The sequence below is a fragment of the Corapipo altera genome, unplaced genomic scaffold (genome assembly GCF_003945725.1).
Source record: "Corapipo altera isolate COAL_440 unplaced genomic scaffold, ASM394572v1 0, whole genome shotgun sequence".
Taxonomy (NCBI): domain Eukaryota; kingdom Metazoa; phylum Chordata; class Aves; order Passeriformes; family Pipridae; genus Corapipo; species Corapipo altera.
In genome coordinates, this window is record NW_020884872.1 from 30,003,420 (window position 1) to 30,028,476 (window position 25,057).

Here is a 25,057-nt window from a genome sequence, read left to right on the forward strand (position 1 = left end):
TTTAGTCACTGACCAGTAAGATCTGGAGGGGCCAGCTTTTCCCCTGATGGCCCTGTGTGGTGCCCATCTTGTTCTAACTTTTCTGTCATTGTGTCATGCACAGACAATTCAGTTTCAAGTAGAAAGAGCCAAAGCGAATAGTTAGTGAGTGAAATATTATTTCTGGAGTTAGTGTGAACACATTACATTTAAAAGAACAACAAAACTCTCACATAAATCTTTAGAGGAAGAAGCTTTAAAGCTGTGAAAATCTGTATTTTTCAAAGATTTTTATTTGCTTTATTTCTTCCCGAAGCGGCAGAATTGTGCTCTTGTAGGACCTTTAGGTGTTGCTGAACCAAACTCTTTTACTTAAAAGTACTTTATTGATTATAGAGAGCTTTTGAAATAAAATGTAGATTATAAATGTTCCTCTCAAAGGGTGTGCATGTCTGTGTGGGGTGTGTATATGCATGTGCATATTGAGGGAGGGAGACAGGAAGATTAGGAACTTTTGGGAACAGGGCATAAATCAAAGGTTTCCAGTGGCCGCTTAAGGAACATCGTGTCAGAATAAGCTGCAGTCTAGCAGCTCAGGATGAAGTTTTGCTGTTTTTTCTGCTCTGACTTTTAATGCAGCATTTGCTGGCTGAGAGCATTCAAGAAGATAAAACTAAAAGTACTAAAACTAATTCTCTGAAACAAAGAGGGTTTTGTTTTTCTCTAACTATATTGCCATGAGTGAGGCCTTTTTGACCTGTTTGCTACTAAGAATTCTGAGGTTGAAAGTTCAGTTTCTCGTAATGAATTTATGAAATAGTGCATTTTATTATTTTTTTTTCTTCCTTGCAATTTTATTTTGTAGGATTAGTTTCAATACACTATTTTTTTCTTTTCTAGGTGCCACTGCAGAGGAAATAAACCAGCACTGGGAATGGCTGGAACAAAACTTGCTCCACACTTTGTCTGTATTTGACAATAAAGAAGATATTGTTAGTTTTGTCAAAGGGAAGGTGAAGGTAAGGAAACTGTCTCACTTTCACCCTTCCCTGCCCAATTACATATCGACTGTTAGAAGTAATGTCACGAAGTTGTTGTGATTCATAATTGGTTTTGACCATATAAACATTATTAGTTTTCTGTGTGGCTCTTATGCCTGAAGTGGCCAGTGTCTGTGCATCTGTACTCACGTTTTCTTGTCAAAGCTCAAAACCAAAGTATCTAATTTAATCTTTATCCCACTTGTCCCTTTCCAGCTTCACTGTTCTCTCCTCTGTGATATGCAGCCGAGCTGTCTTCAGCATCTGTTTTCAGTTCCTCCATCTCTCCAAAACGTTATGTTAAATACTTTCCCTTCCTGTATCTCAGCTTTTCCTCCTTGCTGTGTTTCTCCTCCTATCCCACGTGTTTTTCCTCACTTTAACCCATCGGTTTCTCCTACCTGTTTACACACATCTGTCCCTCTTGATGGGGCTCAATGGTGACATCAGGTGATAGCCATGGGGCCTGAATCTGCACACCCGTGTGGGTGCCACCTCAGTCCCTGCAGCACAGGGACAGGAGAAAAGGCCCTTGCACAACAGCACCTGCATCGTCAGGATCTGGCACAGAAACTGCCACTGGCTTTGCAGAATGCTGGGGTCGTGGCCAGGCACATGAAGCTGCTGGCTGGCCACAGGGCTGGAGAAATGAGCATTCATTTGGACAGCTAAAGAATTTTAGAAGTAAAGGAATTTTGTGACCATAGACCAGATTTAAAATAATAATGACATGTGGGTTAAAACTTAGATAGCCTGGTGTTCAGAGCTCTGCTTTTAAGTGAAATATGTGCTCCAAGAGCAGCGTGGTGATGGCTGGTGGGGTTATGGGTTCACTGGTGACTGCTGTGCCTCAGGTCCCACTGCAAGCCTTTCCTTGTTAAGAGTTTTAGTGGGATGCTCTTCCCCCCATAGCCCCTTTTCTTGTTTGGAACTTCGTAGGAAGATAATGCTTTTGGTGAATTTCAACCCTGCTGCTGTGATCTCAGTGGGCTCAGAATCTGGGGAAGAAGGGTACAGAGGCAAAACATCACTGTACGAATCCTAGTTTTTATCCTGTTTTCTTTAAAAAAAGGCATTTTGTCTTAGACACACTGAAAGGACCAAGTACAATTAATCTCTCTTCGTAACACTGTGGCAGCCTGTTACCTAACATAGCACATATTTTAGATTCTTCGGGTTTCATTAGTTAATATTAAGTCCAGGTTTTGGACCCTTGTACCTACTGTAGTCTTTTGGTGCATTAGGACTGCTTGGTAATAGCAACTCCTTTGTTGTAATACCACTATTAAAAATCTGAAATCTTAATTATATTTATGTAGGTGTTCTTGAAACCGTATTTTTAATGGTTCCAAGCATCTCTCAAGTTAATGACACATCTGACTGCATTGCTTCTTCATGTATATAGTACTGGTCAGTGTACACAACTGTTACTCTACTTCTGCTCTGTATATACCAAATAAGAGCAAATCGTAAGCCATAGTAGAAGTATAAATATATGGTTCTGCTAGACTCATTGAAAAAAATGTTATATCTAAAAACGGCCCCAGAAGTCTTGCTTTGGAAGCAATAAAAATGTATGAGAGATGCAAGCACCAGAAATTTCTCCGTATGTGAAAATTGCAAATCAACTTGAATTTCTTTGTGAGAAGGGTTTGCATTATTAAAATTTGAATGGGTAGCTTGTAGCAACTTGCCTGATGGTGAATGCTATAGCTTTATCCTAATACATTATCTTGCTATGGACTCAGGCACTGATTGCAGAGGAAACAAGCAGCAAGCTTGCTGAGCAGGAGGAAGACCCTGAGAAGTTTCGAGAAGCCCTGGTGAAATTTGAATCCAGATTTAATTTTCCTGAAGCAGAGAAGTTGATCACCTATTATTCCTGTTGCTGTTGGAAAGGAAAAGTTCCTCGGCAAGGCTGGCTTTATTTGAGCATCAATCATCTCTGTTTTTATTCCTTCTTCCTGGGCAAAGAATGTAAGTGTAAATGCGTAAGACACCTAATGTTGGGGGGAGATATAAATATAACTACATTTAAAAGCAAGAATAGCCAGAATTGTTATGAAAAGCCTACTTCACCTCTGAAGTTTAGTTTCTGAATTTTTTGTTGTTCAGCTGAAAGATCCTGTTTAAGTCTTTACTTCAGTCTTTATGTTTTAATATGAATCCAGTAATAAAAATGACACCGTAAGAGCACACATAGTTGCTATCTGATTCTTTCTTTTTTATTTTTAATGCCATGGCAAAGTAGCAACAGACCTCCTACAGGTTCTGAAATAGAGACTTTCAGTGCTGAAAAGGGTAAGTAAGGTTAGGTCCCTCCTGCATGTGGGGAAGCAGAATCATTGCATTGCTGCAGGCCAGCAGGGGAAGGGGCTGGTGGATGCCCGAGTCCAGCTGCCTGCCTGAAAATAGCCCAGGAAACATAAAAGGGCTGTGCCCTGGAGAACCAGGTGAAAATTCAGAGCTTTTAAGGAAAAACAACAGCAATTTAGGGATTTGTGTTTCTGAAGTGCAGGAGGGTCACGATAAATGTGTCTTGGGGTTTTTAGACTTTCAGATGGTTCAGCAAGTTGTAAGAATTTGGTCATGGTGTTCCGCTACAGAGGAAGGGTTATGTGATTATGAAAAGCCTGTCAGAATAGGTATCAGAAGGTAAAAATGAAAGTAATGGACATAAGATAGTAAAAATGAATGTAGCCATATAAACTCTATAGCATTTGTCTGTTTAGTAAGATTGTGGATGAACTGCTAACATTTTAAGTCCTGTTTATCCTGCTGGAACTTCAGCAAGGACAGCAATAGAAACCTATACTGCTAGAAATATAGCAACAATTTTCAGTTATAACAATTAGGAAAACTTTGCCATATTCCATCTGGATTTGATATTGTGATATAGCTGTAGATAAAGTGCGTTAATGTAAAGATAAGAAGGATAGTATAGGGTAATTTCCAGGACTTAAAACATACAAAGACATGTTTAGAGTTGGACGTTCTTTCTTCCCTTATATTATTTCAGGCCAATTATTTTGTCATATCAGCAAAAGGTGGAAGAGTTAGATTTAAAATGTGGATAAGTTTGTTATTCATTATAAAAACAGAAGTCAATTTTTGCTGGGAAGAGTAGAATGGAGTCTCTTGATACATACTAAATATCTGAATTCTTGTTTAATCTTGTTGTTTTCTGTTTAAAATAAGTATTATATATATATAAGTATATTTCTGTTTCATTTCTTCCTGCTATGGTGGTGAGTATTCTGTCATTAAATCTGAGATAGCCAGTCTGCCAAAGCATGCAAAGCAAAGATGGTACTTATTAATGATAGATAATAGAGGAAGCAGGAGGGAGAGAGAAAAACCCTTTATATTGTTCCAAAAATTTTTTTATGCAATACCACAGATAATTAAGTGATACTGGAAGTACAACATCACGCTGTATTGTTTAAGAAGAGATGTCTTCTCATATCTTTAATAATATTCATTATGAAAATACAGAAAAAAACTGCAAACAATTAGGTTTGCACTTTTTATTTTGACCATGGAAAATACACTCTTCGTTCACTGTTGTAGTCTGTTGCATTGCCTTTGTGTTCCCATGCATTTGCATGGAAATGTGAAATAAAAACCTGAATTTTCTTTTGGCTAAACAAACTTTCCTAACTCAGTGGGAAGCGTTATATATGCTGAAATGATTCCCACTTCCTTGATTCTGTTAAAGCAGATTACTTCTGTTTCTAGGCTAGTGTTTTGTCATGGTTTTGAAATCTTTGTGTTGCATGGTGTAATCCAGATTTATTATAGTTCTGGTTGTTACTATTTGAGAAGCTGACACTGATTACATGTAGAACAAGTGATTAATTGTCTTTTTTTCAGGTAGAAATCACAAATCTGGTCAAATCTGGTCTTGAAAATATTACTAAGAAATCACAATTATTGTGTTCTTCAGGACAGCACAGGGAAAAAACAATATATGAGTTGCAATAAAAATGGTTCTCAATTGTGTTTTTACCTCTGTAAAAATCCCCCCAAATTGTAGACTGAAATCTCTTTACAAAGTGTTAAATCATCTGCTTCTGGCAAGTCTGTTCCCTTCTTGTTTTATTTGGTGTTGAAAGGACCTGGAATGCAATATCAGAGCCTGTTTTCAGCTTCTCATAAAATTAACTTATGGCTTATGTGACTATGAACTCTATGAAACATTTCTTCCAGGACAAGTACCCTTTTATCTAAGCCTCAAAGTATTTGCAGGATTTCAGAGGCTAAGATGGTCAGATATCTTGAAAGGGCGTGCCAAGGTTTTTTCACATTTTTTAATTAAACTTGTGTTTTTTCTAAAACTTTGAAGACTTAGTACCCTTTATCAGTAGTTTGGGCCCCTTACAGTCTGCTGTGCTGTATCTACAACCAACACTGTAGAGCCTGTGTGATTCTGACCTGCCTGAACAACAGTGCTATTGCTGCAGCGTTATTTAATCTTTCTTCCCTTGGCTGTGCCGATACAGATGATTTTATGACCATTCACAACAGTCTGTTTGTGTTGACGCAGCTGTGCTTTATTTAAGTAAGAAAAAAAGTAATCTGCAAATAATCTTGACAGCTGTGGTTCACGTAGTACAGAAAAGTTTCTGAAGGTAGCTCCTTAGGTAATTAACGATCACGGATAAGTGTCATATATATGACAATGCTGGTTACTGCTGCCTTTTTATTGCTTTATTGGCATCAGGAGACCAGCTGGGGATGTTAGGGGGTGTAGTCTTGGTGTTATTGGCACTGAGAATCCTGGGAAGCTTCCAACAGTTGTTAAGAACAAATTTAATCTATTTTAAAGTCCTTTTCAGCCTAATTTCTACCCAGAGATTTGTATGAGAGGCAAGTAACATCCTTCAGCGGTTATCTAAAATAAACTGATTCTGTTTACCACTTGTATTTATATGATTTGGCAGCGTTTAAGTATAGAAAACAGAGTCCTGCACTTTTTGTTTTCTATAGATAAGTCTGACTGCAGTTAATGTTTAGGGCAAGATTTGCTTGTGCACCTTTTCAGTATAAAGTAACCAAAATGGCAAGATACCAATGCCTAGGCAGCTTTTTTAAAAATGTCCTGTTTATAGTAGTAATTACACTTTATAGAAATTTCCATGTGCAAAAGCTTCTCTTTGGATGGGGGAGTTAGCTTTATTTTAAAAGCTAAAGTAACTGTGCATGTAATTGGTTTTCCACCTGCCTGTGATTTTGTTTCTGGGAGATTACTAAGCTTTTTCCTATTATTTTTGTACTCTTGAACTGTTTCTTCTGGTAGTAAGGAAGCAGGCTGCAGAAATGACTTGTAAATGAGTTAGGAACACAGCGTATGGCAGATGTTCTGCAAACGCACAACTCCCCAGTCCAACATTTCTTATGAAAATAGTTAAAATTTTGAGGGAGAGATCTGAAAAAGACTTTTAGAGTGGGGGAGATTGAATGTAGAGCCATAACAGGCATTTCAGCATATGCTTGGTCTTGCCAAAATGCCTCTCTTTCTCCTCTTTGGTTGTATGCATTTCATTCTAAATTTGCTTATTTCCCAAATCTGAAAAATGTAAGCAGAGTTTCCAACCCACTTTTGCTTTTCTCTCTGATTGCAGTGAAACTTATCATTCCTTGGGTTGAGGTCCAGAAACTGGAAAGAACCTCTAATGTCTTCATGACGGACACAGTCCGTGTCACTACTGCAAATAAGGAGCGTGACTTCTCCACGTTCCTCAACATCGCCGAGGCTTTCAGGATCATGGAGCAACTGGCAGATGTGACGCTCCGAAGGCTACTGGATAATGAGATCTTTGAACTGGATCCAGGCCTACAGGATCCTACTCAGATAACCAAGAGGTAAAAAGCTAAGTTGTTATATGAGCAGAGGTTTGATACTGGGCTTCATGGTTTAGTGCGTTAGCTGGGTTGATTGGACGCAAAAGAGATTTTATAATGTATTATGGTATATCTAATAGGTGCATTTCAACTTGTGTGCAAGACACCTTTTTCCATTTTATATTCTTCCCCTAAACAGCACATGGGTTTTTGTTTGTTTGTTTTAAAAGTGCCATTCCCTCTAGAATGCAAGATTGCGGCAAGGGATATTTTCCATCTTCCCTGAAGAGAACAACATTATTATGCTTACAATTTGGGCAGTGTGTAGGCTTTCCTGGTTTCATCAGTTCTCTAGAATTACTGCTTTTGATCATATCTAAAATATGGAATTCCCACTAGTTGGTTGCCATAGCCAATTTAGCAAGCAGTTATAGGACTTAAAAAACCCACAGGCAATTGCAACAGATTAATGTGCTGTTGTCAACTCTACTCCATGCATCCCTGAAATGCATCTCTGCATTCCTCTCCCACTACAGAATGCATTGGGCTCTCTGGAAAAGATTGATATCTTTTTTTCTACCAGTAGCACAATGCACAACTCTGTGTTTTATTTGTTGCTGTGAGAAAGGGGAAGGGAAACTGCCCAGAGGAGTTTTTGGTGGGCAGGATGGAATAGGCAAACTGGAATTTGCCTGAGGCATCAAGGTTAAGGTGCTGATTTAAAATACTTCTTTTCTGAATGGGACGTGAGCGCTTATCTCCTCTTGAGTCATGCCCTTTCCTGCTCTTCCTTGCTCTCCCTCTACCAGAGGTATGAAGGGAATCACCCAAGTATTGCTTCCCAGCTAAAACATAAGGAATGGATGGTATCATTTCCCAAAAAAGAGTCACATGTCCAGTAGCACTTTTTATTGTTTCTGAGGGGCAGTTTTACGGTGGTGCTGGGTATACATCTCAGCTGAACACTTCTACCAAATTTCCTAATGAAGTTTGAAAAAATGGACTTTCTCTACAATTTCGTATGTACACACAGTAAGGAAAATCACTGACACCAGGATTTCATCCATGATGTCATGAAGGAATTAACTTGAGGTAACACAGTGGTGAGCAGCCATGAACATCTTTGCAGCCTTTATTTTTAATAGCCATGGTTCCTTGGAATACAAGGGCTACCGTTGTTTTTACACTATATGTGTAACTGGATCTTGTTAACATTGTAGGCTTTTGGCCTAAGAAGTGTAGGGTATGTACTTTGGCTGATGTAGGATATGGCTGTAATAAGTTGTATTTCAGCCCCTTTCCCTGCTTTACCGTTCCACCCTTCTACTGCTTTTGGACTGAAAAGTTAGATGAATGAAGCAAAGAAAGGAAATACAGAGGAGATGTAACAAAAACCTGAGGTGAGGTATTTTCAGCATCTACCGATTTTTAAGTCATTGTTGTCACTTCCCAAAAGAGTCTTTGAATCAAGGGTACTAACTGAGTGGAAGACTACAAACAAAGTAAAATTACAGTTGCGAAGAAAAGTATAAGCTTAGTAATATGCTATAATAAGGGGCTCTCAGGAAATCAACTTGTAAGTACCTTGTGGCATTTTTGAAAAGTAGTGTGTCGCAATCAAGCGACAGAAACCATCCCACAAATTTATTCAAACGGGTTTTCTCCTCTCATTCCTTCCAACCCAAGAAGAAAAAAAAAGTTGAGGGACAAAGGAGAAGGAAGGACAAAAATACATTTAATGAAGAGTTCCTGGGCAAGATTGTTCTCTAACTTCTTCTGTGACTTGGGATGGCAGAAAGGGAAACATGGAAGATTCTGAAATCCCGTTTCCTCTACATGAATTAGGTAGCGGTTGGATAAGTTGCTGCTTCTGGTGCCCTTTGTCACACTTTTGCAACTACTTTAATATAGGGTGATTAAGCAAGACCTAGCTTTTGAATAGTGGATAAACTGGTTTTTAGTGCTGACATGTTTTGGGGGGTTTTACTTTTTTCATGTGTGAAGTTTTTGTTGCTGCTTTTTTTCTTGAAATCGTTGTAGTACTACAAGAATGACTCCTCTCAACACTTTCCCCGTAATAATTGTCATTGTTAATTCTTGTGCATGATTTGGAAGCAAATAATAGTCTATGAAAATGAAAGCAATAATCCACACATCATTAGAACTGTTCCAACTCTGTCAAATCAATGAAGTTGCTGTAGATGGCTTTTGTTTGCTTGGCTTTCTTTTGTGAGAGGCTTGTCTCAATATCTTTATTTAAAAAAAATCCATTTTTAATGTCATCATGGTCTGTATATTCTACATTCTGAAACCCAGAAACTTTTGTTGCCATTCCTGGGGCTCTTGGGGTCATCTTGCTGAGCAGTGGAGAGGTGGGACTCAGAGAAGCTGTGAGATTAGACCCACAGTCTGTGACACAAATTATATTATGGCCAGAGTCAAACAAGTTAGTATGCAATTTTCCTTGCTGTTTTATGAAATAAGACTCAGAACAATGGATTACGAAGGGATTAATGGCAATTAAGATAATTACCATAAAAAGCAAAGTAAAGGTCAGGTGTCTGATAATTACAAGTGCCGTGTCTTGCAGCCATAGTTATGTGCCATACAATTTTACTGGAACATACGGTAACTATTTTTTCTTTTTTAATAGGAAAGTTGCTAAAATCTCCGGTATAGATTTCTTGTACTTCTAATTTCCATCTCTTTCAGTATGCAAGAATATCCATTGCATTCCTCAAACGTAGTGAGGAAATTCTGCAGAGCAGAACCTACAATTTAAAAGCTCCAGTGCTTGTGTCAGTAAGGTTTCAAAAGTATGATATATTTCTCCAGGCTCTAACCACATCAGTTTCTTTTCTTCTGTCTAACTCTGAATTACCAGTGAGAAAGGCAGAGAAGGTTGTTAACAGTGAGAAAGGCAGAGAAGGTTGTTAACGCTGATCTAAGCTGAACGGAAACTGGTTGAAGTACCCTGAGTTGTGAATGTCACTTCAGACTGCATTAATTCCTTCAGAGAGGGAGTCTGAGAATGCTCTAAATCTTGAGCAACAAGGAGAATGTAACTAGAAAGAACCTGTTTTTGTTGCATCTCCTGGCAAAAGGTGGGGTTTGGGTTATTTCTGTGTGTCAGTCATGATAGAGGATAGCCTAATGTGTTTTTTAAGGATTTGCAGTAATGAGAGTATTAGGATCCATACTGGTACTCTACTGTTCTGTCATTTAAAAGTCTGAGGTCTAACTTGAATCTTTAGCGTTGCTTTTTGAGTCTGTCACTTCTTATTCTACCCAGTACCGTTGAAGAGAACAGATGTGCTCTCTTTCTTTGGAGCAATCGCTTGTGTATTTGGAGGTTGATGTGCATCTCGTTTCTCTTTTTTTCTTTAAACTGCACTACCCTATCAGTCCAGATTTTAGCCGTTGTGGTCACTCTTCTCTGGACATTTGTCACTTAAGCCATGAGGTGACAGGTGTGGGATGGCAGGGTACGGGATTGCCCAGGAAACCCCACCAGTGCTGACCAGGGCAGGAGCAGTGGGACTCTCTCTGCAACATCTCTGGGACTACCGTGCTGCACCTTGGTGGCCCTGCACTTCTGCAGCCCAGCCCAGTGCTCCTCTTCCTCCTGTGAGTGTGAGGCTGTTCGGTCTTGTTCATCTTGTGATCCCGTGTAACCCCAAGGTCTGTTCTTTTTGCTGAATGGCTCCCTGTAGAGTTGATCTCCATCCTGCGTTTGTGCAGCTTATGATGTACAGCTGAAAATACTTGTAATACTTTTTTCCACAACATCCCTTAAATTTATGAATATCAATCTGAATATGATCCTGTTCTTTCATACATTAGCCTCTACCAGCCTCACATCGTGTGCAAGCTTAGTAACAACAAGGTTTTGATCCATCATGCAGATTGCTGATGAAGACGTTGAACAGAAGCTAGTCCAGGACAGATTCCCAAGGAATTCCTCTTGATACAATCTTCCAGTCTACCAGAAAGCCTTGAAGGGTTGCTTTTTGGGGTACTCTTTTTTTCAACTGGCTCAGTACAACAGTTTTTCACTTCTGGTTTTATTAGTTCCATGAGAGGATATATCAAGACTTTTATAAATTCTGGCTAAAACATTCATTGCGTCTCCTCCAGCTACAAGTCTAGTGTTCCTACTGTGTAAGGGAATGATATTTGGTTTACATGTGTCCTGACAAGTCCATGTTGGCTCTTCTCAGATATCTTCTCCTGGCTTGCTTATAAGAAGCAGTTCTTCCAATAAACAAGACGTATATCATTGGATGTGTTATTTCCAAAATATCTAACTTTCTGGAGGCTGAATAGTAGGAAGAATCTAGTAATTGGTCTCTAAAAGCAAGAGGTCAACCCGTTTAGATTTTAGATAGGCAGCAAGTGACTCAGCAGAGCTGAAATCTTGCCAAGTTGGCTTCTGCTGAATTTAAAGCACAGAAAAACATTTGACAGTGAGGACAGCATTTTAAGTGTCCTGATACTTTTAGGCATTTTGTTAGTCTTGTGTGTTATTTCCTTTAATTTAAAACTCTTGGAAGGTAACGTAGGGGTCATGCACAAGGAGTTATCACAGTTCAGGCTTGCCGTTCACTTTGAAGTGCTGGAGTTGGAGGCAATCCAGGATCCCATAACATGCAAGCTGGGAGCTGCACTTGGAAAGAACTGCTGAGTTTTCTGAAAAGTAGGGAACAAGGCAGTTGCATCTTCTCACCTTTTTTTCTCCTGATGCTTGTGTAAATACTCGGTAAACATTATTTTTACAAAACGATAGCTTTCCTTTTTTTTTCTTAGGTACTGCTCAGTATGCTGCATTTGCTTAAAAACAAAATCAACATGGAAATTCTTAAGTGAGAGTAGAAATTTTCAAACAGATGGGGTGCAAGTAGAAAGTTGCATTTCCGTTTGGTGTGGGAGGTGTTGTGAAACTCAAAATGGAAGCTGTGGGACCTGGTAATGTGGGCCAGCCACTGCATCATATTTAAACAATTGGCTGTTGCATTTTAGGAGCTAATTTTGTTTGTGGGTTTTTGGGATTTTTTTAACCAACTCTAATTTTGTTTGGCTGTGTTTACAAAGGGAAGCCTTTAAGCCCTAGAATTTGCCTGCCTAACAGGAAATATATTCACAGTGTGCAACTTCCCAATAAAATGTCTTGCTTGAGCCCACAGTGGTAGGTGCTGACAGCATGTCATTCCTGTGCTACCATTTTTCAATCCAGGATCCCTCCTTTGGAGGACAGGCTGGTCCCTGTTTTAGCACTTGTTTCTGGGTGCTGACCCTCTGTAGGCCTGTGTCTGAGTCATGGGGGCACAGGCAGTTCCAGGGATATAGAGGTTGGCAGCCTTACCCTGGTACAGGGTGAGTAGGGGGTGGATGCAGTCCTGGTGAATTTACTTTGATGTAGATGTGGGGAATGTCATTCTTCTTCGACTTAAAATCCTCTGGCTCATTGTGTGAAAGGCCCTGCACGTGGAGCCTGCATCCCCGAGATGCAGCAAAGTCTTGAAAACTCAGAAGGTTCAGATTTTGGAGCATTAGAAACAGTCATCTCTTAAATAGCAGACAACCTGTGCCTCAGCAGAAGTCTCACTCTTCTGTATAATGTCTCTTTTCATATAAAGGTCTAGAAATCTTCACAGCCAAGTAGATGCAGGGAGGGTCTTACCTTCTCAGCACAATAGCAGGAGAGCACAGCTCTACCCAGACCTGACTGCAGATGCTATCAGCAGCATTCATCTGTGCGGTGCAGAAATGGAAAATATTTTAGTGGTGAGTTAACTAGGAGGCATATCCTGATCCAGCTTTGTCACAATAGCAGGTCGCTGTGGGCACTTATCAGAGTTGCTCTTGCTGTGGAATTTTAACTCGGGAGCAACCTTTTTGTCTTCCTTCAAAAAGAGAGTTTCTCTTTGTTCTCTGTGAAAAAACAGGAGACTGTTTGTCTGTTTTCTTTGGATAATATTATTAAGGAAGATAATGCTTGAGAAGGAAACAGCAGCTGAACACTGGTTGAGCTCATTCTGTCTTTTCTGTTGCTTGCAGATACAGATCCTCCCTTCTCAGGTCTCAGTTTGTTCTGGGTTGTCTTCCTCCCTGATTCACATGGCTTTGTTTTTTTCTATGGATTAAACTAAAATGAAAAAACCCAAACAAACAATTGATTTACTTCCTGAAGCAGAGGCTTCATTTGTCTCAGCTCATTTTTTAACACCAGGGTTGGGGGAGGGGGAAGGTGTCTGCAGAAGAGGAGAGTGAAGGAAAGAGTGGAGAGGGGATTTACAGCACATAGGTACCACTCCCTGTTATGCTTCAACCCATGTTTTAAATTCTTTCAATGGCACAAAGTCAAGCTTTTTTTTTTCCCTTTTCTTTTCCCTAAGGTGAATCATGTTTGGAAAAAATTTACTTGTAGTAAAGAAAATGATAAAATTTAAGCCCTAATGTTTCTGAAGCTGCTGTTGATAAGCTAATAGCCATGGCCTGTTTATAATGCAATTGCATAGCTCTGTAAATTACTGCAGGCTTCTTCGTTAAAAAAGGAGAAGAAAAAAAAAATCTCCAAACCCAAATCTGTATAACTATAGCTCAGTAATGAAACTTTCAGTTACGTAAACTTTTTTTTCCCAAATAAATGTGGATGGGTGAGTGGAAGGAAGTCACATCCAAATGGAGTGTGGTTGGTGCTGTTATTCACAACTGAGTCTGTAAGTGACCTGAAACTGTTTTCCATTTTGCAACTGTTTTGAGGGCTCTCAGAGGCTGATACCTCTGCAAGTCAAGGTTTCCATTATGTAACTGCCACCACCATTACTTCTTCTATTACTGACCACTTTGGAAGTACTCACAGAGCAAATGCATTACTTTTGGGTGCAGGTGCAAGTCCCTGGGGTGATGTTGGTAATGCTACTGGGAAGGGAAACAAGGAACATTAAGCTAATCTCCCTTGCTTGATGTATGTTCATCAGATGAAAGATTTAATTATCTCCTGGGCATTGAAATTTGTAACTCTTTGAGCCTGGAAAGTCATACAGCAGCCACAGAAAATGCATGGTTAAATAATAACTAAAAAAAAAAAACCCAAACCAACAAAACAGCTGATTTAAATTAATGTCCTTTCCTAGTTACTACACTAGTTGTTTTTGACCTTATTGTTAAACAAGCAATTACTGATAATGTTTTTCTTTAGTATTTCAAAGTTGGTCTTTTAGCAGTCTGTTCACATAGGCACTGAAGATTGCTGTGCACAGTGTTTTTATTCTGTATCCCTCGCTCTTGATGAGGCCAACAAGAAAAGCGAACTTTGCGCTATATGTTCTGCCTTTCAAGATCTTGTGATTCATTCTTACTGCTTTTTCTTCAGGGATCTTGAAGCCAGAGCACAGAATGAATTCTTTCGGGCCTTCTTCAGATTACCCAGGAAGGAGAAGCTGCATGAAGTTGTAGACTGTTCTCTCTGGACGCCATTTAGTCGCTGTCACACAGCGGGAAGGATGTACACTTCCGACAGTTATATCTGTTTTGCTAGCAAAGAAAATGGCTGCTGCAATGTTATCATCCCACTCAGAGAGGTAGAGTTATTTGTTTCTTTCGTTTTGGGTCTTTATCTCCCTTTTTCTTCCCTAGGCCTCCACTGTCACTTGACTTATCTGAAAAGTATTGTTTGATGAGAAAGAGTAGGATGCTTGTGCGTATCATGCCTACAGGATTGTGGTACAACTTGTTCTGGGTCTCATTAAAAATACGGGTGATTCAACATGATCCTCAAAGTGAAGTATGGACAAGTCATGCAGCAGGACAGGACTTGCAAAAGCAGAATCTGCTCGGCCCAAGACTTGTCCCCCTCCCAGCTCCACAAACACATATGTCCAGCTTGATGTTGATGGAGACCAGCTTGGACCATTCTAGCCATGTAAAAGCATCCTTGCCTGGGATCAACACTTAAAAGTGTTGAAACTCGCCTTCCACAGACAACCTCTGACAAACCTGTTGATACTTTTCAAAGCTGCAGGGCAGAGAGAAAAAGGGGATGTTCTGGATGCAGTAATGAGCTAACAAATTTACATGAAATCAAAGATGTATTTAAGTGGAGGGAGAGCACATGGGAAGGTGGTGGGAGTAGAAGAGGAGACAGAAGCTGTTGGCTAACATCTGTCTGATCTGCTGTGGATACAATGCTGTTATGATCTCCTAATTAAAGCTTTCCTTTCATTCTCGACTAATAACAGAGTAACATCCAAATCATATCCTTGTTGTAGCAACTTACCTTCCACTGTTATAAAAACAGAAAGCAATAGAACAGTGTTATATACTTAATCAGAAAAGATAAAAAAGCTGTTTCTCCCTATCTTCAAAGGTGTGAAAGTAAATTTCTTCCTTCATCCCCCAGAATTTGATCAAGTTGATCCTTTTATAGATGTTTTTTTAATCATACACCTCTTTCTTATCTTTCCCCTCAGTGTACTGTCCAGAATTGGGCTGCAAAGTCATTTATTAAAAAAAAGGCATCTGGGATACTTTTTGGTATCTGCTTTGAGCATCTAAAGAGACCATGAACTTCAGGTGGTAGGATGTGTTTGATCAAGGAAAATCAGTATGAATAACCACATTTAAAGCATACATGCATATGAATGCTGTGTTTGTATGTTTTGGTACATGTAGAATATTTGAAGATGTTTCTGTGGATGTGATGCCAAATATGTTTTCTATAATGTTTCTGGAAAAGGTAATCAGTATAGAGAAGATGGAGGACACAAGCCTTCTCCCTAACCCCATCATTGTTAGCATAAGGAGCAAGACAGCATTTCAGTTCATTGAGTTGAAGGACCGGGATACTTTGGTGGAGAACCTGCTGCAGAGGCTAAAAGAAGTGAATTCCATCAACCCAGTGCACTGCAACAACTTGCAAAATAACAATCAGGTACTGATCGTTCCTCTTCCTTTTCCTCTCCCCCCTCTCCCCCCTCTTATCCCTTTCCCCCTTTTTCTCCTTTCTATTAGTTCATTATCCTGCCTTCCTTGGGGGATTGATCTTGAGCCAGTGATATCTGATGCCTTCTTTAAAGACCTGCCTGATGGGATGGAGCACACCCTCAGCAAGCTTGTGATTGACACACAAGCAGTGAATATGGTGGGCAGCAGGGCTGCCCTTCACAGATATCTCAGCAATAGGGAGGAATGGGCTGATAGAGACCTTGTGAAGTTCAACAGAAGCAAATGTGAAACCTGACAAAGTAGCCCCATGTGACAGGAGGGGCTGGGGACTGGCTGGCTGGAGAACAGCCATGTGGAAAAGGTGAGGGGCTCATGGTGGACAACAGGTCGAGCTTATAAGTCAGCAGTGTGCTCTTACAGTACTGAGGGTCAACACTATACCAGGTTGTACTAGGAGAGTTGTAACCAGCAGGTCACAGGATGTCACTATTCCCTTTTATTCAGCACTTCTGAAGCTGATCTGGAGTACTGTGTCCACTGCACAAGAAAAGCACTGACAAATTGGAGTATTGTGAAGGGCTACAAGATAGGATGGAGTACATGCTTTACTAGGAGAAGTTGAGGGAGCAGGACTTCTTCAGCCAGTCTACCGCTAGATAGTGGGGAGTTAGAAGATGGAGGCAGACCCATCTTGGATGCACCAGCTGAAAGATGAGCAGCCACAGCCTCAAGATGCAGCAAGGGAAAATCTGAATAGATAGATAGATTTCCCCTCATGGGTGGACAGAGCTGGACCAGGCTGCCCAGAGGGGCTGTGGACTCTACTTTCTTGGAGCTACTCACCTTGACTGAGGACAGACCCCAGCAATCATGTCTGAGAGCTCCTGCTTTGAGCAGGGGATTGAAAAAGATGGTCCTCTCCAACCTAAATTGTTCTCTGATTCTGTCTTTCAAATCCTAATAGTAAAAGACTGTTTGATAGCTTGTCATGAAGGACATTTAGCATTTGCTAACAACTTTTGGTTTAAAGTACCAACCCTTTTCCTAACATGCAAATGAACAATAATTTGTATAAAGTCTTGAGTAAGACCTTTCCTCCTAAAAGGTGTGAAGAGTTTTAATGCAAAAGGCGAAGAGTAACCCAGCTCTGTGTCTTGAGGACAGTTGAGGATGTAGTTCTTAACCTCTTTTCAGTCATTACTGCTTTGATTCTGCATTGCAGAACAGTCTTGCTTTTGGATCCATGTGTGTGCTGAGGGATGGTGAACCTGCACATCTGGGAACAGAGGCTTCACAAATGAAGGAGAGAAGTGAATGTGAAAAGGAGAACAGTTACTTGCTCAATGCAGAAGCACTAAGGTCGGACTTTCATCAGTCAGGAATATCAGGCCTTGATTTTGGAAAGGTATGTTACATTTGGGGGAAGTTGTAGGTGTTTTAGGGAGTTTTTTGTTTTTAAAAAAGCTGAGGTTATGTTCAGAAATATACACATTTTTAGTAAAATGCACTCTGTATTGGTTGGAGAAGTTAGATATGAGATAACAGCTTTTTATTTGCTTGAATTTTTTTTCTTCTCACTCCGCCCCCATTTTGTTCTGGTGAATATTTATAATTTTTCTCTCTGTGTGGTGAATTGGATATGCAAAATGGGGAAAGTTGTAGTCCCTAGGGCAGGCTTCCCATTTCCATTGGTAATGGAAATACCTTGCAGAATTTCTAGTATGTAAAATGTTTTTGTTTACCAGCGTTCTCACATGTACATGATTTGTTCTTTTAAAATATATCTTCTTGTTCCCAGTCTAGGGAGCAAATCAAAGAAAGCCTGTGGGATGACCATTTTGTAGAATATGGCAGAACTGTGTGCATGTTTCGCACAGAGAAGATCAGAAAACTTGTTGCTATGGGAATTCCTGAATCCTTAAGAGGCAAACTCTGGCTGCTTTTCTCAGGTGGGCATGCTTAGATATGTTGGCTGTAGGCATCATCTGATTCTGGACATGGCAGAACATTTAGGCAGGAAATCTCCCAAGGGCAGTTAAATGTCCTTTACGTGGATCTTGTGATACTACTTACAGAAGAGAGGTGATCTGAACTGAAGTAATAAATGCAAGGAAGTACCTAGGTAAATCTGTAAAAATTTTGTCTCAGGATGACATCATATGATGTGCAGAAGAATCAAAATAACATCTTTGTAATCTGTGTAATTTAAAATTAGCATCATGTTTTCATAAAACAGTGTTCATCTTCAAGCAGTAATTAGATTGTAGTATAAATACTGATTTAACCCTAAAGAAATCAAATTATTGCAAAATAATGACATCTTGAAGTCGACAGTCCTGCTCCTGCTTCTTGTTGAATGTTGGCAGGGCTTACAGAAACTGGAGATGGAAAAAACAACTCATTTCATTGACAGATCTGGCAGAGCCAGAATGTGCTTACAATATGATCTCAAGTTTAGTCATTAGTCCAATATATGACATGTTCAGACATTTGTAAAAAGTGGAGCTTTTCCTCCTTGGAGGATGTGAACACCGCTGAATGCATTTCTCCCAGTAATATGTGTGTCTGGTGAGGCACTGGAACAGGTTGCCCAGGGAAACTGTGGATGCCCTGTCCCTGGAATTGTTCAAGGCCAGGCTGGATGGGGTTTTAAGCAGCCTCATCTTGTGGAAGGTGTCCCTGCCCACATCAGAGGGGTTTGAACATGGTCTTTAAGGTCCCTTCCAATGCAAACCATTCTATGATTCTGTGATACTTTCTGCTATACAAGTCTTTTGCTCACTTAAGGTGTTTTGTATGATGTTTTGTCATGTAAGGTTTGCTAATGCTTATTTTGTTTTCAAGACATGTATTCTGCTAGGATTTTATCCCCCTGAAAATTTCAGTAAATTCACAGACCTTTTGAGCAATAATTCCCACAACACTAAGTTTAGCATTGTCCTAATCCACTCCTGTCTTCGTCTGTCTCTCTCCCCGCTGCTCTCAGATGCCGAGACGGATCTTGCCTCCCATCCCGGGTACTACATACATTTGGTGGAGGCATCCATGGGCAAGTGCTGTATGGCAACAGAGGAGATTGAGCGTGACCTCCACCGCTCGCTGCCGGAGCACCCCGCCTTCCAGAGCGAGACGGGGATCGCTGCCCTCAGAAGGGTGCTCACGGCATACGCACACAGGAACCCCAAAATAGGATACTGCCAGGTGAGGAATTCCCAGGGGTATAACACTCACTGCTTTTTTTTTTTCTCCTCTCCACTCTCTGCTTTGTTGTTCTGTTGGGAGTATTTTTAATGGTACTTTTGGTAAATAAGGTCCCTTTAGTTAGTAACAATGCATAATTTTAGTTATTAAACGTCATTCACCCCAGAAAACAAGTAGGCTTTACAAAAGGCTTTGCCTTTATAAAAATACTCCTTCAGTGTCTTGCAAACTGCATTTAGAGTTACAGGAGGGAAAAAAATGTTTCTGATGCTTTTGTTTGTTCAAAAGTGCATTTCTTGCACTTGGAGGCAGTACAGAGCAAATTGGCCTGCAGAGATGAGGTTCATGTAGTGCACTGGGGCAGAGGAGTCATGAACCTTTCTGCCACTGTTTTTCAAAACTGATGATAAATGGTGAAAATACTTTATCCAGCTGGCCAGCTAAAACAACTTTAATTTCTGTGCAGCTCCCTGAATTCTCATTAACATCAGACCAGTCCTGCTACAGAAAGTGGGGGGGCAAAAGCAGCCCCAAAACATCCTGCACTCTCAGTTACCTGCTTTTTATTTAGGCAAATCCTGTACTGTGCTTTTCTCCATTGTTTCCTGTTGCTCTTATAAAAAACAGTATACAAAGGCTTGAAAAACTTGTTATGCCTTTGGGTTGCAATTATGTGTTTGCTGTCTATGTCTCTTTTTCTTCCTGTTTGGTTTTTTTTTAAGTTGTTTACATCATGTTGCGCTACTTTTCTTTCTATAAAAGTTACCACAATTGAGCTTTTGTCACTAACAAATCTCATTTTCTTCTTTGCCCTTGTAAGTCTATGAATATTTTGACCTCCGTGTTGCTGTTATATGCCAAAGAGGAAGAAGCCTTTTGGCTGCTGGTTGCTGTGTGTGAGCGAATGCTGCCGGATTACTTCAACCACCGAGTGATAGGTGAGTTTGTGTCTGTCTTCTTGCAGACAGGGAAGGGGCAGCCACACTACACAGGGGTGAGTAAAATGCTCAGGGTCTGCTGAGATCCAGACCCCACAGATGAGGTGGTCCATCTACTTGTGTGGTGTGCAGGGACAGCAGTTCCAGCCAGAGTTGGTTTTGGTTTGAAGGGTTTGAATTGCAAGATCTATAAATATATGCTCAACTTTACAGCTTGTCTTTTTCTTTCCTGTTGATCAGAAGGCGGTGACACTTTTGCCTGTTAGGTAAAAATAGAAAAACTTACAGGTCTTGGTTAGAGACTTGAGCTGTTTAAACTGAACCTAGAAAAGATCTGCTAGAGTAGGTATTTGTGATCTGAGCTGTCTGAATTGCCTGGCTGCTGGAGCAATGCAGGTTTGCACCTAAATTAGCTCTTTGTAATGAGGGCTGATACAAAACCCTCTGAATGTGAGATGCTGCATTTAGGAATAAGCCCTGTCACTCTGCAGAGCGTGCCATGCACTGCATGTGCTGTGTCTCCTGGTCTTTGCAGTGCAATTGTTTTAAAAACTGTTGTGCCAACATCTGCTTCAAGCATAGAGAGGGGCTGAGCAGCTCCACACAGTAAGCGCAGGAATGCATACAAGAAGAGTATTTGTTCTTTGCAGTGAATTCCTCTCCTTGCAGAAATGTTTAATAGTTTTTTCCTCTTTTATGCTAACCTTAGTCCTTAGCTACAGCGTCTGGTGTTACACCATTACTGTGGCAAAGGGAGGGATCAGGGTCACTTGGGAGCAAATGGGGATAGGAGGAAATCCCTGGTGGTGGTGGTTCTGGGAGGTAGAAATGGTCTGGGCACTCTTATGATGTCTGGGGAGTGGAAGGAGATATTTGAGAATATTTCCAGTCTTTTCCTTGAAGGATGGGATTGTCATACCTCCCTTCTGATACTGTCTTGCTGGACAGTTATTGTCTTATCACTGAACTGGCAGGAAGTAAGTTCAAGGAGAGTTATTCCAAAGTTAGCTGGATGCTTAGGATGTTTTGTGGTGCTTTGAATGCCATTGATATTTTCAACTAGTGGACTGGGCATTGTAACTGTCCCACTTGTCAGAATTCTGGTTCTTGTCTCCCACGTGACTTTAAACTGCTATTTTGATGACTGACTTCCATGTTTGTCTACCTCCTTCCTTGATTAAAAGAGAAACAGCTTTATCTGTCCTTGTACATTTCTAGGGATCATCAGCGTGCCTTGAGTTACTGATAACTTTGATGCTTGCTGGGTTATTGCCCCTAAGTAGCATTCTCCACAACCAAACTAATGAGTTGTGTCACTTGGCCAGCCATATCGCTGCCTTGAGTTGTGCTTAATTTGGGTTTGTATCTTGCCTGTCAGTTGCCACGGCTGCAGTGTACACTGTTTGACTGCTGAGAGTCTTAATTGTCCTGTCTCTCTGTTTTCCTGTCCTCTGTACCCCAAGGAAAGAGTGTTGTGACTCTAGAAGACATACTGCCATGGCTCACTACGGTGCAGAGCCAGGAGCTTCAGCTCGGAAGTTCCCCTGCTCCCTCTGAATGGCAGAGGTCTAGTTTTTCAGCATGGTTGCTTCACTGAGCAGTTACCTCTGCGACTTTGGTTTACCCTAGAACTTAATGTGCCCAAATCGGTGCTACTGATCTTCTCCACCCTTCCCCACCTCTGGTTCCTGTTGCCTGAGTTAGTGTTCTTGGCTTCGCATTTCAGTCAACCTTCTTTTTTGATTTGCAACCAGCCCTTGTCTAAATTTTGTATTGTTTCTTCCTGCATAGCACTTGCAAGACCCAACTTTTCCTCTTTGTCTGTACTGCCAACACTATTGTCCAAATTTTGATCTCTCTATAACTGTGATGACCTCTGACCTTGCTACCTGTCACTGTGCTTTTCCTCTTCAGTGTCAGCCAGTAATCTCTACAGTCAAAACAACTACTGAGTTAATGACCTTGGTTATAACAGGTCTTCTCCTCTTGGGCCTTTTCTTTATGACTTTCAAAATCTTCTATTTATTTATTTGTGTGTTTATTTATTTATAATTTTTGCTTTCAAAATTGCTTAGACAATTCAGTCTTACTCAACCTTTTTACTTGCATAACATGACCAGCTCCCTCCTTCAGCCTTTCCATCTACGACCACTCTGTCCTTTCACAAGCATTTTCATTTCACTGCTTGCAAATGTGAAAGGCCTGCAGGCTGGGCTCCTCCTTCAGGAATTCCCTCTCTCCTTCTCCCCTCTGCAATGCATAGAGGAAATTATAAGCAGATAGCTGCAAGTTAGAAACAAGTTGTTCTTGGGTCATGAATATCCTATTCTCATGTTACCATGACTTTTCTATCCTCTGCATAAACCAGCAGGCCATCTTACCCTGCTTTATCTGTTAGGGTGTCATCATCTTGATACTGTAACTATTGAAACACTGAAAACCTTATTTCATTTCTCTGATTTGCCTTTTCAGTCCTGGAGATATCATTTAGCTTGCATCTTGGGTCATCATTTTTTAAATGGATGCCCTGGTATTTCCCTACCTCGTCATGGTCTCATGCTGTAACACATTAGAGATTCAGTTGCTCAGATTTCATGATTTCTGGGAGCCCAATGAAAAGGTGGGCAGAAAAGTCCCTTTGAATACATCTACTTGACTTTCATCTGTAATGTCAACACTTATTATAAAAAGATTTGTGAAATATCTAGGCAGCATTGCATGTTCCTTTTAAACGTTCACTTTTGCCAGTGAGTCTGGAATGATCTTTTTATATGTATCTGCCTATCAGTCTCTGGCTTCCTTAAAAAACCTCTAAAACCAAGTCAATGTTTGTGTCTGTGTTAACTGTGGCTATTAAATTGTTTGCATTAAGCTTATTAAAAAAACAAAGCAAAACACAAAAATTGCCCTCTGTTGAGTAACCCCGGTCTGTTTTCTCCTGTTTTCTTTACCTTTCTTGCTTATGACCATCTGATGTGAGAAGGCTTTCTCTTCAAAGCACCATGCTTGATGTGTTTCTCAAAAGCTCTTTGCATGCCCCTGGGCACTTACTTTTGATTTGTGGTGCTGTAATGTTTGTTCAGTCACCATTAGAAGCTCTCTGTGGCTTGATGTGAAAAGTTCTAAGACAGCAAAATGTCAGAGCTGGTTTTGTTTTCTCTATAATTAGGATGCAAAGCCAAAAGATGCTGGTGCTCTGCCACAGATTGTCCAGGTTATATTCTGCTTTTGAATAATAGAAGTTTTGAGTGCTAGGGATATATATGTCTCAGAAATTTCACAGCAATTAAAATAGTCTCCTAATATTAACAGAATATGGACTATGAGAAAGAAATGAAATAACTTGAAAGAGAAAATACTTGAAAAGCCAACTGCATTTTGTACTCAGGAATATTTTTAACTTGTAGTGTCTTTGGTTAAAGCCCTGATGTGGCAGATCTGGTTTGTAGACACAGGCCACTTCAGTGATAAGAAACTATATTGATTCTACAAAAGCTGCTGACAAGGCAGAACTGAGCTAGTAGCTAAAGCATAGCCTGGATCTGCTCTTTTGGAAAGACTGGTTGGGACAGTTAGGAAAGCTTTTATCTGGGCATTGCAGAAATCCTTTGTTCTTTAAATATAGATAATTATGCATGTAAGTATGTATTTATATCTGTGCATGTATTTATGTGTAAATACTTTTTTCCTGCTTAGTGTGTGTAGCCATATCTGGATTTCCATCTTACATTTCCTCACTTAGAACGAAAGCTTTACTGCCCACTTGCTTGAGTACATACACTGGAGAGGAATGTGTGCGGTCTTATTTTCACTACGCAGATCCCAAATCGAACAGTAAAATGCTTTAAGATTGCTTTTGCTAGCACTTAATTTCTATTTGCTCTGGTAGCCAAAACCAACAGCTACTGCTATTACTATTTCATTGCACCCTAAAGACGCTTAGGAGAATCAACACACTCTTTCTGCAGGAAGCTGTTCAGTAAGGATTATGGACATGAGGGTTGGGCTGAGATCACAGCTGGAGGATGATGGGATTTTTCTTTGTACATGCATGTGTATCTTGTCAGTTTAAATTTTAAGAAACTCTTGCAGTTGATGGTTGACAGCAATGATTACCTTCAAAGAATATTTTTTCCTTTATCAGTCCTGGCTAATACTGGTTTTTTGTGACTTGCAGGTGCTCAGGTAGACCAGTCGGTGTTTGAAGAGCTTATAAAAGAGCAACTTCCAGAGCTGGCTGAACATATGAAGGATCTGACAGCCTTAGCTTCCATCTCTCTTTCCTGGTTCCTTACCCTTTTCCTTAGCATCATGCCCCTGGAAAGTGCTGTGAATGTTGTAGACTGCTTCTTCTATGATGGCATCAAAGCCATTTTCCAGCTGGGCTTGGCCATCCTGGAGGCCAACGCCGTGGATCTGTGTAACAGCAAGGACGATGGGCAGGCCTTGATGATCCTGAGCAGGTATGGCCATGCAGGAGTGCTCCTTCCATCTAGGCACCAGCAGGACCCTCCATGTTGCCTTGCTGCTCTTGCTGCTTTTGCAGTGTCTGCCTTAAACAATGGGCTTTGTCATGGGACGAGATGTCCTGTGAAATTTCCTGGCAGCGCTGAGACATGCATTGACTGCGTCAACGTGCAATATTTACTGCTGCTCTTCGTGCCTTCCCTGGAGTGCCGGGCTTCCTGCTCCAGACTTCAAGGAGACAGAAGTTTTCTTCCTTGGGCAGCATTTAGTCATTTGGCTGGCTTGCTGTTTCTCAAATGAGTAATCACAAAGCCATTTCTGAAAAACCAAGCTTGCCCCAAACCCAATTTATTTCTAAGTCTGAGCTATAAGACTTGTTTTCTTATTTGAATTGAGAAGAGCATAGTGCAGTATGATCTGTGTTCTTATGTATTTCTCCTCTTCAGGTTTTTAGAGCATGTCAAAAATGAGGAAAGCCCTCTACCACCTATTGGTAATCACCACGCATTCTTTAGTGATGACCAGGAAGCCTCTCCAGTGACTGAAATAGCAAACCTGATTCACGACTCCTATGAGGTAAAATACTGCTCTGTATCTACTGGTCAGTTAAGTTAGAATTTTAAAGAAGAAAAAGGTTAAATT

The 25,057-nt window shown here is 40.5% G+C and overlaps 1 protein-coding gene across 4 annotated transcripts in view; it reads left to right on the forward strand.

Moving 5' to 3' along the window:
* TBC1D8 (TBC1 domain family member 8) overlaps nucleotides 1–25,057 on the forward strand; it is a 49,563-nt gene that overhangs the window by 17,611 nt on the left and 6,895 nt on the right. For all 4 annotated transcript variants that reach the window (XM_027641666.1, XM_027641641.1, XM_027641651.1 and 1 more), the window contains exons 3-13: nucleotides 880–998; nucleotides 2,768–2,996; nucleotides 6,644–6,884; nucleotides 14,239–14,446; nucleotides 15,601–15,795; nucleotides 17,032–17,214; nucleotides 17,608–17,758; nucleotides 18,796–19,010; nucleotides 19,831–19,948; nucleotides 24,126–24,411; nucleotides 24,862–24,991. In XM_027641666.1, the coding sequence (XP_027497467.1) occupies nucleotides 880–998; nucleotides 2,768–2,996; nucleotides 6,644–6,884; nucleotides 14,239–14,446; nucleotides 15,601–15,795; nucleotides 17,032–17,214; nucleotides 17,608–17,758; nucleotides 18,796–19,010; nucleotides 19,831–19,948; nucleotides 24,126–24,411; nucleotides 24,862–24,991 (2,075 nt within the window). The remainder of the gene's footprint in view (nucleotides 1–879; nucleotides 999–2,767; nucleotides 2,997–6,643; nucleotides 6,885–14,238; nucleotides 14,447–15,600; nucleotides 15,796–17,031; nucleotides 17,215–17,607; nucleotides 17,759–18,795; nucleotides 19,011–19,830; nucleotides 19,949–24,125; nucleotides 24,412–24,861; nucleotides 24,992–25,057) is intronic.